At 40.9% G+C, this 12561-nt stretch overlaps 1 protein-coding gene across 1 annotated transcript in view; it reads right to left on the bottom strand.

The window, feature by feature from the left end:
- Positions 1-12561, bottom strand: part of IARS1 (isoleucyl-tRNA synthetase 1) — a 548404-nt gene that overhangs the window by 524801 nt on the left and 11042 nt on the right. The window contains exon 2 of the mRNA XM_078661397.1: positions 2137-2262. Coding sequence (XP_078517523.1) covers positions 2137-2255 — 119 coding nt within the window. The 5' untranslated portion in view covers positions 2256-2262. The remainder of the gene's footprint in view (positions 1-2136; positions 2263-12561) is intronic.

Below are 12561 nucleotides of genomic sequence, written 5' to 3'. Positions count from 1 at the left end.
GTCGCCATTCAGACATTTAAGGTTAATACAAGGCAGCTGACTTAAAATGTAAAAACAAATAGTCACAATAGATACATTTTTAACCCATCTAAAGCGAGAAATAGCAGACCGGTATTTGTTGGTTATATTCTGGCTTCCCAGGATACCTAGACCCCAGAATCTGTATTCCAGCTAGGACATCAAGAAACTACTGACAAATCTGAGATTCAGTTCTGACTTCTCAACTTCTGATGACATTTTCTCCACCCATCTCCAATACATGTTAAACCATTTTTTTCAAACCAGCTACCTCAGGCCAGATATCCTTAAAAAATGGAAAGAGGACTGCAAGATTATAAATGACAAATATGGAGTATTAAAGACTAAAAGACAGTATTTATAGTTTCAGAGACAGAAAGCTTCAGATAAAAGCATTGGGTCTCACAGTCACCAATGAGGGAAGAGGTTACCCATCAGAGAGCACCTTTAGAGAGTTTTTTTACTACTTTTGGCAAACTTGAGATCTAATTTCTGAAATATTTAAACTCCTCACAACACCTTTCTTTGAGAGAAGTCAAGTCGAAGTACCTTTGAGAAGGGGGGTCAAAAAGGGACATGCAGAGTTACAACAAGGCAATTCGCTGTCTCCACGACCTAGCTATTACTATCTGTGCAGTCCGCGGCAGTTGAAATATAGATTTGCCTTCCCTATGTCTTGCATCTTCCAATTTCGCTCATAGGAATTCCAAATTGTGGTTTGCGTGTCTTGAGGATGAATTCCGTGTGCTTGAATGTTGCTAGCTCTTTCAATTAAATTCATCCTAGGGCATTCCCACTAGATATATGAAGGAGCTCCGGTCTACTTCTGCATGTTGTTTTCAGGCTATGCTGGAGGTTCTGATTAATATTCCTCCCTCTTTATTCCGATTTTAGCACCAACCAATCATTATTTAACCCCTTCGATGCTTGTGACGGAACCATTCCGTCATGCCTCGCGGTTGAGCTGTGCGGATGACGGAATGGTTCCGCCACGACCACACCCGCGAATGGAATGTTCAGCACCGGGGGAGAATCGGAGCCGCAGGCAAGGTGTCAAAAGGTGGTTTCTCTGTGAGCGTGCACGGGCAAAAGTAAAAAGCTTTTGAGGAATGATTGTGAGTTTATCGCAATAGCGAGACTGACAGAACATCTGGCGAAAGAGGAAAGTTTCAGCCAAAATAGACACCAGTCCAAAAAAATACATGGGAAAGGAATTCCAGGAAATGTCTTCCAAGCCCCTCACTGAGAAACCTTCACTTGTTTGGCTGGAAAATAGCAAACAAAATGTGTCTTAGCCAAACAGATTTATGTACTGATATGCCATATCTTTAGATTAGCCTGGGTTAACAAAGCCAGGGATAACCCAAGTTATCAGTGGGCAGAGGAAGGCTAAAAGGATCAAGAGTTTAGGTAAAGTATGTTATAATTTATTTTTTTCACTTTTATGGACAAGATTCTGAGAAGCCCTGGTATACTGGCTCTAACTGTACTAATGAAAATATGCTGAGATCTAGTATCAACAAAAAAAAAAAAAGAATTTTCCAAAGAGTGCGGTTTCACGCATGAACAAAAATATGTTTTATACACATACTATCCAGTAATCATGTAATATATTTGTTGTTATTTTGATTCCAACCTTGTAAAAAAAAAGAACTACGTTTATTATGAAAGTGGGTTTTGTTACTTACAATTGTGTATTCATGTAAAGATCAAAGCCACAAAAGTCAGGGCACTCTCAGCACACCCTATGCTTGCGCACATAATGCAATTTACAAAATAATCACCGCCAACGAATGTCTGCCTTTGATTCAATATTTAGGAAAAAACATATGTTGGATTTCAAATGATTAAAGAAGCTCACTTCAAAAACAACCAGTGGCAGTTGGAATTAAAAAAGTTATAGCTTTCTAATCATACTTTTGAAATGCTGCATTGAATAAACAAGAATAGACTGAGTGGGTATGAAGACTAATTCCTCCTTTTTAAACCCTTCAAAGTTTGTGTAAAATCAATGCGTTGACCAGTTCAGACAGCATGTTTAACTAATCTCTTTTAAAAAACAAAATGTCTATTTCACACATTTCTATATTTTGCTTAGATTCTCATTTGCCATCTTACCTAGGTTTGTTTTTTGACTGCTTCATGCATTCTTGAAAACAATCAAGTTTCTTCCAGAGCTCCAATATCTTTTCTTCTTCAGATGGAAAGTTAATATTCTCAGAGACTTGCTGTACCATGTTGAGCCTGTAACCAACCAAGGAAAAATTGGTAAAACACAACAAATTATCTCCAATATTCCCTGAAACCCATTCACCAATCAAATTGAATCCATTCACATAGATCTCAAGACATCTACAAAGCGTGAAATTTGAACTAGCCAGCTCAATCACCCATAAAATCCATCTCAATATAAACAACATTTGCCTTTACTTCAAGAAGAAATGCTCTCATTTTTTTTCTTAATTTTCATTAAGCCTAGCCCTTAAACTACTCGTCACAATCCTTACCAGCAAAAGGTGGCTTCCACCACCCCATACAAACTACCCCTATTTTCTGGAAAGTTTGTAACATTACCAACTGAATCTCCAGAAATGAAACAGTCAAACCTCACTTGAAACCATGGAATAATCCCAAAGACTATTATGTCCTTTTAGTGTGGACATCCAGCAAGTTATATTTATTCAATCAATTCTCTGAACAACCACGATATTTGAAAGCCTTACAGATCCACCTCCAGATCAACTACACTTTCCCTAGACGGAAAATGATCAAGACCTAATTTTGCTAGAGGAGGTTGAAGAAAAGACACCACACTGAAGCCAAACTTTAAATCAGACTATTTTAACTCGATAAAAACTCTTGAAATTGGGCGCTATGTAGAGAAGCCAAACACAATGCATCTTGGCCGAGCGATGGCTTAGGTGTCCATAAACCATGCTCTGGAGTTTGGATACATGCAGTTAACGAAGGGTATCTCTAATTATATCACCACTACCATCATAAAAAAGCTCTCTAGAAGCAACAGCACAATAACCCCTAAGAACACAGCATCCAACACCATAGATAGTGCTCTGTTTTGCTTTCCAACAGCAACAAATATTAGCAGAAAAACTCAACCATTCCAAAATTATATACAGCACTCCTCAACCTTAGTGAAAACCACCACCAATATACAAGCATAAACACACAAAGGGAAAATCGAACAAGAAGCTTATTCCGCACATCCACAGGAGCCAGTCAGTGTTTTTCAATGTATTTCAGCAGATACTAAGGATCGATTAATTTACTGACAGGAAAGGTATGTCATTGGAAATCCTGCATGATAGACTGGTAACCGTTTTAATCATCCCTTTATACTTTACATTAAAATTCCGTTCCTTCACTTTCCGTACAAAGCTATGGAACACAGAAAACCAGAGCAAAATTACACTCTTGTGCTTCAGCTGGATGGAAGTGCTTTCTGGGAGATTGGGCTCGAAAAATTTGAAAAATTGTACTAGTCCGCAGGTCTAGTACCTCGGAAAATCCCCTCGACCCACCTGTAACCTACTTGACCTCCGTCACTGAAAACGGAGCAAAAGTGACAAGATTTAAAGGCATCTTTATTGCTCATTCCCTTTGTGAGCAATACAAATGCCTTTAAATCTTGTTAGCTTGTCACTTTTGCTCCATTACCAAAGATAGAGGACAAATGTTAGTGTGTCTTCCTACTCACCAGAAAGAGCGAGTAGGACCTAACAGCTCGTCCTAATCATTTCTTCCTCGCAAATGCGAGCAGATTTGTCGAGCCAACTGGAGCACCAGTTAGCAGTCGGAGTTAAACACATTGCTCATTATAGTTTGTCGATGTGTGTTATGATGTAAGCGGGACTTTCGGAGGGTAAGGGGTTGTTTCTTAAAAGCCAATAGATGGGAGTCCTATAATTTGAAACACGTTTGGTGTTTTAACTTACCTACTTATTTGTGCTGCTGGAATACTGAATACTGGAATAATGACATTTTTTTTCATTTTTGCAATTTTATCAGCTCTCCAAAATTGATAACTCACCCTGCACGATACGGTGCAGAACATGGACCGTTATAAATCATGCTGACGAAAATAAATGTAGTCGAATAGCATCTATTATTTAGAGCATGTGTCTAATAAACACACATTTATTACTGTAGTAGAGCATAGCTGATATGAGAAAACACTGCATGCTTTCCCACTTAAAGCATGTTACAATAACGTCACAGCACTGATAAGGGTCAGGGGGCCTGGTGGGTGTGATTTTACCTCACTGCACGGATTTGACCCACTGTACCCTAAAAACAGTTGAATATAATTTGCTTCCGAGTACTACAAATAACAAAACTGCATGGCATAAACAATACATGAGAATGTGGCGAGTGCAATATGTGATTTACTACTAATATTGGGGAGGGGAAAGGCATCATTACCAACTTAAGGTCTCTAGTGAGTCACGTTCTCTCCCCATACTTATCACTGCTAATAAACAGAATATCTTAGAACTTTATGAAACATCATGAAAAACCACCATAACAATTAATAAGCCAACAACAGAGCCAAACCCAACTCAACACAACACGTTGGACTAATCCACCAACGTGAGATATAAATTAAAACCTCTTGCAGATCGTGCCATTCACCCGGAGGCAAACAACACATCAAACAAAGTCTACATAAATGAGTGATGATGCCCTTCAACAGTATAACTTGTCTTCAAATTACTCCTGGATCCAACAAACACAGAATATGCTCATCCTCACCTTACAACAACATGATGCCCTCCTACAACATAATCAATTTTACTTGAGGGGTAATGGATAGCCATCCACAATGTAGAACAGGAAAGCAAACGGTAAAGCCCACCACTTCAAGACACAAAAACACACCGCATAAAGATAACAATCCTCAGAGCTATCGAAAACAACATGGCAACCAAGTTTTTCACCATCAAATTTTGCAAAACTTAACTAGCACTACTTTGATGCTTTTCTCCTTTGATGTCCACATAGGGTTCCTGATTACAAGTGACTCAGATTCAGCAGAGGGAACACTATTGTGGGATCTTTTGTGCATTAATCAGAAATGAGCAATATTTACAATGTGCAGAGTAGTAATCTACACTCAAAACAGTTGTACACTGATATGATGCGATTGCCTTTGAAACTATTTATCTATGACCTGTTAAAGCCAGGGAAATACACCTATGCTAACTAGGCCATAGGTAGGCTACGCCTCAATGCCATCTTGTTTGGATGTCTCACATTCGTGCTCCATTTATTATTTCTGTGGCACATAGTCAAGCAAGACATATTTGTTTATTTCCGAGAGACACTGTTCTTGAAAAAGACTCTATAGCACAGGATCAGTAATGGAACATTCCTCAACCTTCTTCCGACTGCTCGGAGTATAGCATTCATTCACAATGGCTTATTGTTGTTTTGTAAATAGTTTGTTCTGATATCTCCAGATGACATTAGCTCAGAGGGGTTGAATCCGTTTTCATGCAGTAGAATAGTGCTTAGTTGGTAAGGCTCTATGATGCTCTTTAATCCAATTATCTGATTTGCTGATGTATTCCTGCTGCTCAAACCATGATGAATCTGCAGTTTTCATTTATATCTATGAAAAATGTCGTTATATAATCCCGTAAATTTAGGGGTGAGCCACATGACTTTTGTTATGCTACTAGTGATTTATTACTGATTTTACTGCATATTTGGAACTTAGACTATTTTTTATTTTGCTTATTTTTCTATATTGTGCTATTACGGAGACTATTTACGGCAATGAATGTATGCCTTTAACTGAGACTTTATGCATCTATATTTTACATTTTCTGCATTGTACTCTTTGAATTTTTGTAATAAAGCTCCTAAATTTTCTAATTATGCCATAGAACTTATTTAAGTTACTTACTTATGTATTATTGATAAACTGATGTTGTACCTTCTCTCAGTGTAAGTTGTGTGGCCATGTGGAGTTTTGTCTTGTTTGTGGTAATCTGGGTGGAGTGAGCAGGAGTTTGAAATCTTTGTATGTGTGTGCGGTCTTGTAGAGTTCTACCTGCGGTGCTGAGCTATAGAAGGTAAATGACAATGTGGGCTAGATGAAGATTTTGTGTTAAGGTTAGCCTACTGTGTACTTGGCAATGGTGCGGTTAGTTCCCTGGCTAAGTACACAGTGTTAGTATGTCACGGGAGAATGTTTGGGGTTTTCACAAAACATTTGGGATAAATTAAATTGACTGCCCTTTTTGCTATGTCCTTACTTAATATAAAAGCATACATGGAAGTTCAGACTGCTCATTATTCGGCAACAAGAACTTTATATATCGTCTGGCCAATCTGTACATCAAATTCTAAAATGTATCATTTATAAGTCACTGCAAGTGGCAGTAGCAATGCTATGGGAAAGCATATAGTAGGAACATTGCTGCTCTGCAATACATTTAAAGAGTATTTTTTCATCTGGTTCATCACCATCAATCTCCTAATGTACAGGCAAAATAGATATAATATGTAAAGCATTTGTTACTGGGGGATTGTGTGGAAAACAGATGGCATTGAAAAAAAGACAAGATCAGTAGCCACTCAGAAGCCTGCTGCCGTTCCCTTGGGTAGAGGTCATAACCACAACAAAACAAGTTTAACATGTCAGACTACTCGGTAATCGTCTGGGGTGCATTCTTAAGGGTAATTTCAACAACCACTGACATCGCGGTTTGAGAAATACTATGCATTGGTGCCTTAGCTTCCACACTGGTGATAAACTTTAAGGTATGACAATTTTTTACATGCACTGGAGGTCATTAAAAGTTCAGGTTCATGAGAGCAGTCTAAACTAAGATCGGCTATGTGGTGTATTGCAGAAACCACATTTTCTTACCTTTGCCATCACAAGTAAATTGGTAAATACTATTCCCCTTTTTTGTGACTCAATATATTCCTCTTGGGTGTTACAAAATATTGCCTGTACAAAGTATAGTAAAAATGGCGAGGCAGTTTGTACAGGGAGGGGGGGGAGATAGATCACAGAAATGTAATAAAATACTGCTTAAGTGGCATTCATAAATATTCAATTATCATCACAGTTTAGTCACACACGCACCTTACTGCCTTGCTCAAGCTATTGTTATGCCATTCAAGATGACCCATGCTGATTTCCTATATTATTACGTTCTGGCCAATCTACCTCCACTCCCCTAAGCTTCTCTCCCTACTTAAACACGTCATGCCTACATCTGAACCTGTTCCAACCAACCTGCCCACAATGGATCATCATAGCTAGAACTACCTTCTCACTCATCTGAATAATGAAGGCCCTAACTTAGATAAAATCTCCTACCCGCTCAACCTATCGAAAACTGCAACCAAAAAATTTAAACACAAGGTTATGAAAGAACTCACAGAAACTCTCATTGCAGACCAATGTATAAGTGGTTGTAATGGCCACCTCAAGACTTACCATCTCTTGCTAATCTACAATACCCAGTACTGGAGAGAATGCAATGTTGTCCTAGGCCTCACGTACTGCCACCTCCTTTCCCCCGCCATTGCCGTGCTCGTGCCTGCCCACCCACTTCCACACTCTCGAGCAGAGGCTTGTTGCCACCTGCCTAATAGCCTGCTTTCCACTCTCGCCCTGCTTCACTGTTCAGGGATGCCATGACACTGGGCCCCAAATGTTCAGGGAGACTTTCGTTCTCGCCCTGTCTTAATATATCGCTAACCCCATTGGTGGATGAAGGTTCCGGGGCCTTTCAGTCTGAACAGAGCACGGCCTGCCGGGACCAGAAGGACTATCAACATTCAGCCGCCTTGCTCTTCGTCCTTGCTGGACGTAATGCTGCTTATGCAAAAGACATTACATGGCATCCTAGAAACCCTTGTGACCATAAGCTCAAATCAGGTGGACTAGTCAAAGTATTTGAACGATATTTAGTCTGAACTTAATAGATCCAACAAAGGTTTGCTAGCAGCAAGTGAGGGAATGGGAACTAAGACACTTTCCCCAAGGGATGCTCTAGGACAAAGAGAAAGTATATCAGAAGGGAGAGGGGCTCCACAGAATCCGAAGGGCTCAGTCTATATCTTAAAACATCCTAAGTTAATTAGGTAAAGGCATTACATTTTTAAACACACACACACACACACACACACACGCGCGCGCGCACACACACACACACACACGCACACGCACACGCACACGCCCCCTCGGTTCTCCTCTAGCTACTACCTTCCCCAGAGGATTGGAGGAATGAAAAGAACAGCAAGACCTCTTCAGCCAAGAGTGGGCATAGAAGAGTGGGCATAGAAAAGTGTGCAAGAATGAAGGCAAAGATAGTAATCCCTCATAAAGGGAGTCCCAGGTTAAAATAGCGCCCCTGTTCTACCCAGCCTAGCGGGCCTCTTCAGCCTTAATCACTCGCACACAGACTGTAGTAAAATCTCATGTCAGAAGCCAGACAGTTACAAACTCCCAGTCATCAAAAAGTCCTGCCACTCCATGCAAAATTATTCCTGTGCTTGTTAGGAGAAGAGAAACCAATTCACCATGTGCTTAAAAAAATAGTAAAGAAACCATCCTTTGTCAGAGAAAGTACCTAGGTTTGAGCTTGGCCCTTACGTATTGCTGCTGGATATAATTTGCAGAGGGAAAACATCCCGAACATCACGCCCTTTGAATCGCTCAAAATTTCGGACTATGTTCCAGCAAATTCCCTTACTCTCCGGAATATTCACAGACGTAGTCTCTGTGGGATTCCGGGCCAGGGAGCCAGGAAGGAATTATCAAAAGTGACAGTTATTTCCCCTTGTAACTTTTGGTAACGAAGGCAGAAGTTAAACTAGCCAAGACTGGTTTACAAGTCAGTTGTCCCCCAGTGAGAATTCTAAGCCGTCTGTCTCAAGTTGAGAGTCAACCCACACCTCTTTTTTTAAATATGCATGGTGGGTAAGTCAGTGGGAGCAGATTAAACCCTATCCCGATGACCGGCTGCGGCCAACGGACAGGAGGGCATGGCAAGATAGACAGACTCCTAAGAATTTAAGGGTGGTACTTGTAAACGACAGATTGATGGAGCAGAGAGGTGACCAAGACTGGGAGCAGGATAGTAGATTTGCCCGCTTGATGCAGCTTCTTGACACTTTGAAGTGGGAAGACTGGCCTACGGGCCATAGAGAAAGGAATCCTCTCCCAATTTGACAATCTGGAACTGGAACATACACATGTTTGAGCTTCTTAGGAAGGGCAGTGTCCTGGAAAAAAGAATAAAGCCCTATCAAGTGGTGTTCTTTCAGGAGTCTTGGGTGAGAGGTAATAAGACCAAATATGGCTTCGTAGTGTTGAACAGTAAAGAATGGAGACAAGGAAAGGGTAAAGGCTCAGCATGGGTCTTAACTCTAATATCTACCGAGGTAATTGAGAAGCCACTGAGGTTATTAATGGGTCTAGTGGTAGGCAGCTTTCTGTCGTTGAACTCGGTTTGAGCAACAATGTTTGTAGGTGTTTTTTATTAATAAAGGTATATATCCATAGGGAAGAGTACCGGAGACTAAAAGACTGGCTAAAATCTTTTGATCAATTTTTTCAGGACATCATAGGAAAGTTCCCGGAAGCAATTAGAATAATGGCTGGGGATGTTAACGCTGGTCTGTATCCTGGCCAGAAAAACAGATGCCCCCCCAATCTCCCACTCCCACCTTGTTCCCTTCCGGATCTACCAAGCAGGAGACTAAAGTTTTGAGCCAATGACTGGTGAACATTTTTGAATGGCCAGTTAAAAAATGAAATGCCTGCAGCAGCAACGTTTCGGCAGGGCCTTATGGCAGGCCCGATTTAATATTTGTTCACCATGCCTGGAAGTTTGGATTCTTTTCAGACTTTGAAGAGGCAAACAAGAAGGGTAGTAACCATTTGGCCACATAGACTGTTCAATATCTTCACAAGACAGTGGCAGTGGAGCAGGTACCGCTTTTGGAGGTATATTAACAACTCAGAAGCTCACAACTTGTCTCGACCCCGCCTAACTTCAGCTTTAAGAAGCATATCAATTAATGGAAAACACTGAGGTTCTCTCTGTGAGTCAAGAGAATAGAATTGTGTGGTTTCATGAGATTCTGATTAATGTGTTGGGCTGCATACGTGTAAACATCAGAAATGGTGGGTCACAGGTAACTTGTCATGCCAAAGAGAAGAGTTGGTTTAATTCAGCCTGTCAGCAAATGAAAAGTCTGGTGAGAAGGACACCCAAACAAGCCAGGCTGCACCCGGCATGGTGGGTTAAATCAGGATTTGGCCAGGCTCAAGTGTCAATACTGGAAAGTGATTAAAGAAAAAAAGGCCTCTTTCTATCAAAGCAAGTGATATGAGATGCTGAAGAGTATTCAATCAGGGAATGAACAAGAGTTCTGGGTGAAAGTAAATTAATCCAGCAGTCCTAATTGGGGGGGCTAACAGGTATGATTCCTGAGGATGCAGGGGCAGCATATTTGGTTGAACTGTATGGTAGCCCTCCTATCTCAGCCAGTCTTAAATGTATGGTTGATAAGAATCTCTCCCCACCCCCCACCCCCTGGTTCTCAGTAAAAAAGGTAAGGGCGGTAATTGATTGGATTAAGCTTTCAAGAGCCAAAGACTCAGACAATATGACGAGGAGGAGGAGGCTGGGCTGTCCCTTTTTTTCCTTCTCCCTCTCTTCATCTAAGAGATCTGAACCCTCTGCTCTTCAGTCAGGTCTTGGATGTAAAACAACTTGCTCAACCTTAATGGAGACAAGACTGAAGTCACGATCTTAGGGAAAAAAACATGACCTCTGTGGACCTCAACACTGGCCCTCTGAAATGGGTGCCTTGCCCCTGCTAGTACATCAGGTTCGCAATTTGGGCTTCATCATTGATGACCATCTTCCAATGAAACAAGTCACCAAGGTGACTTCCACCTGTTTTGTGTTCTAAAGTGGTTGAGGAAAATGTTATGGATGATACCCCTCTCTGCGCAGAGAACGGTAGTTCATGCCCTAGTTACGTCTAGGCTGGACTAAGGTAATGTCCTCTCTCTGGGCTCAAACAAAACTACGATCTGAAGACTTCAAGTGGAGCAGACTGCTGTGTCATATACCTAAGACTCCCTCAGTCTCTGGCTTTCTTCGTGAACTTCATTGGCTAAAGATAGAGAATTGAGTCAAATTCAAAACCTTATGCTATATGTTTAAAATTAATATTGGAGTGACCCCGAAATATTTGCAATCTCTAGTGCAACTCTACCAACCCTCACGCCCTTTGCGCACTGCCCAGCAAATCAGGTTTACTATCCCTAAAATCAAACTCTCTCTCACGCGTGGTCGGTCTTTTTCCTACCTGGGTCCCACCCTATGGAATTCTCGAACTCTCTCTTTACGTGAGGAAACCGTGTATGGAAAATTCCGCAGAAGTGTGAAGACATGGTTGATTAATCTTTGATTTCCTGTTTGTTCCTTTATCTTTCCTACCGGGTTGGTGAAGGAAATTCTCTTGGGGTAGCTGTGCGCCTTACAAATTCATTTGAATAATAATAATTATTAATAATTTCATAGAAATGAAATTGCTCAGACTAGTGGAAAACTTGTGGCACCAAAATTCAAGCAAACTAAATCTGGAGGCTTTATGCAAAGAAGGTAATCATGGAAGTCAAAGCATCAGAAATGGACACCTCAAAAAAAATCACCGGAGAAAATTCTTAGATTTTGTCGAAAATCTAACACGTCCATGAGTTGTACCTGTAATCCCCAACACCAAAGAAGACTGCTAAAAATTCAGCAATTTTTTAACAGCAAACCAAAAACAAGCATTGGCACAGAAAACAAGTCACGTCTTTGTTACGTATTGGCTTTGCCAGTGGTTTATAGTCACGATGCACAGTAGAACTTAAAGATTTTTTTTTACGTTTTTCTCACAGCCAGTCGTGTAATTTTACAGGCTTTAACTTTTCTGTGTAGTTACCAATACGGGTTGTATCGGTAACTGAAAAGAGAAAAGGAAAAAACGAGAGAAAGAATTCATTTTTTTAACATAAAATAAAATAAAAAATTAAGGCGTAATAGCAGGGAGTGGAAGAAATATACGGCACCGGTGGAGGAAACAATAAGTAGACAGAACCACAAGGGAGCATGTGTGGAGGGCGGAAACAAAACGGGGACATGGGAAGCAAAACGAGGGACGCAGGGGGGAGCAGGTGACAGAGAAAAGTGGAGTACTGGGGGAGCAAGTGGAGGAAAGAGAGCAACATGGGGCAGATGGTGGAGAAACACATTGGTGAGAAAGTAATATGGGTTGGGGAGTAACATGACGGACTGGAGTGGGGAGAAGCTTGGACACAAATAAGAGGCAGGCAAATGAGAGTGACAGAAAAGACAACAAATGGTTAACAATGTCTGGGCTCCAAGCCCTTCTATGTTCTTGGTAAGCCTAGAATATGTCTCGAAACAGACAGTGCTTGCAACGTCTAGTAGGCAAGACCTAATTGTCAAGTTCTCTCTTGAATCAATATCGGACACC

The sequence above is a fragment of the Lissotriton helveticus genome, chromosome 9 (assembly GCF_964261635.1).
Source record: "Lissotriton helveticus chromosome 9, aLisHel1.1, whole genome shotgun sequence".
NCBI classification, from domain to species: Eukaryota; Metazoa; Chordata; class Amphibia; order Caudata; family Salamandridae; genus Lissotriton; species Lissotriton helveticus.
The sequence above is the reverse complement of the archived record's forward strand: the minus strand, read 5'-3'. Positions and strand labels throughout refer to the sequence as shown.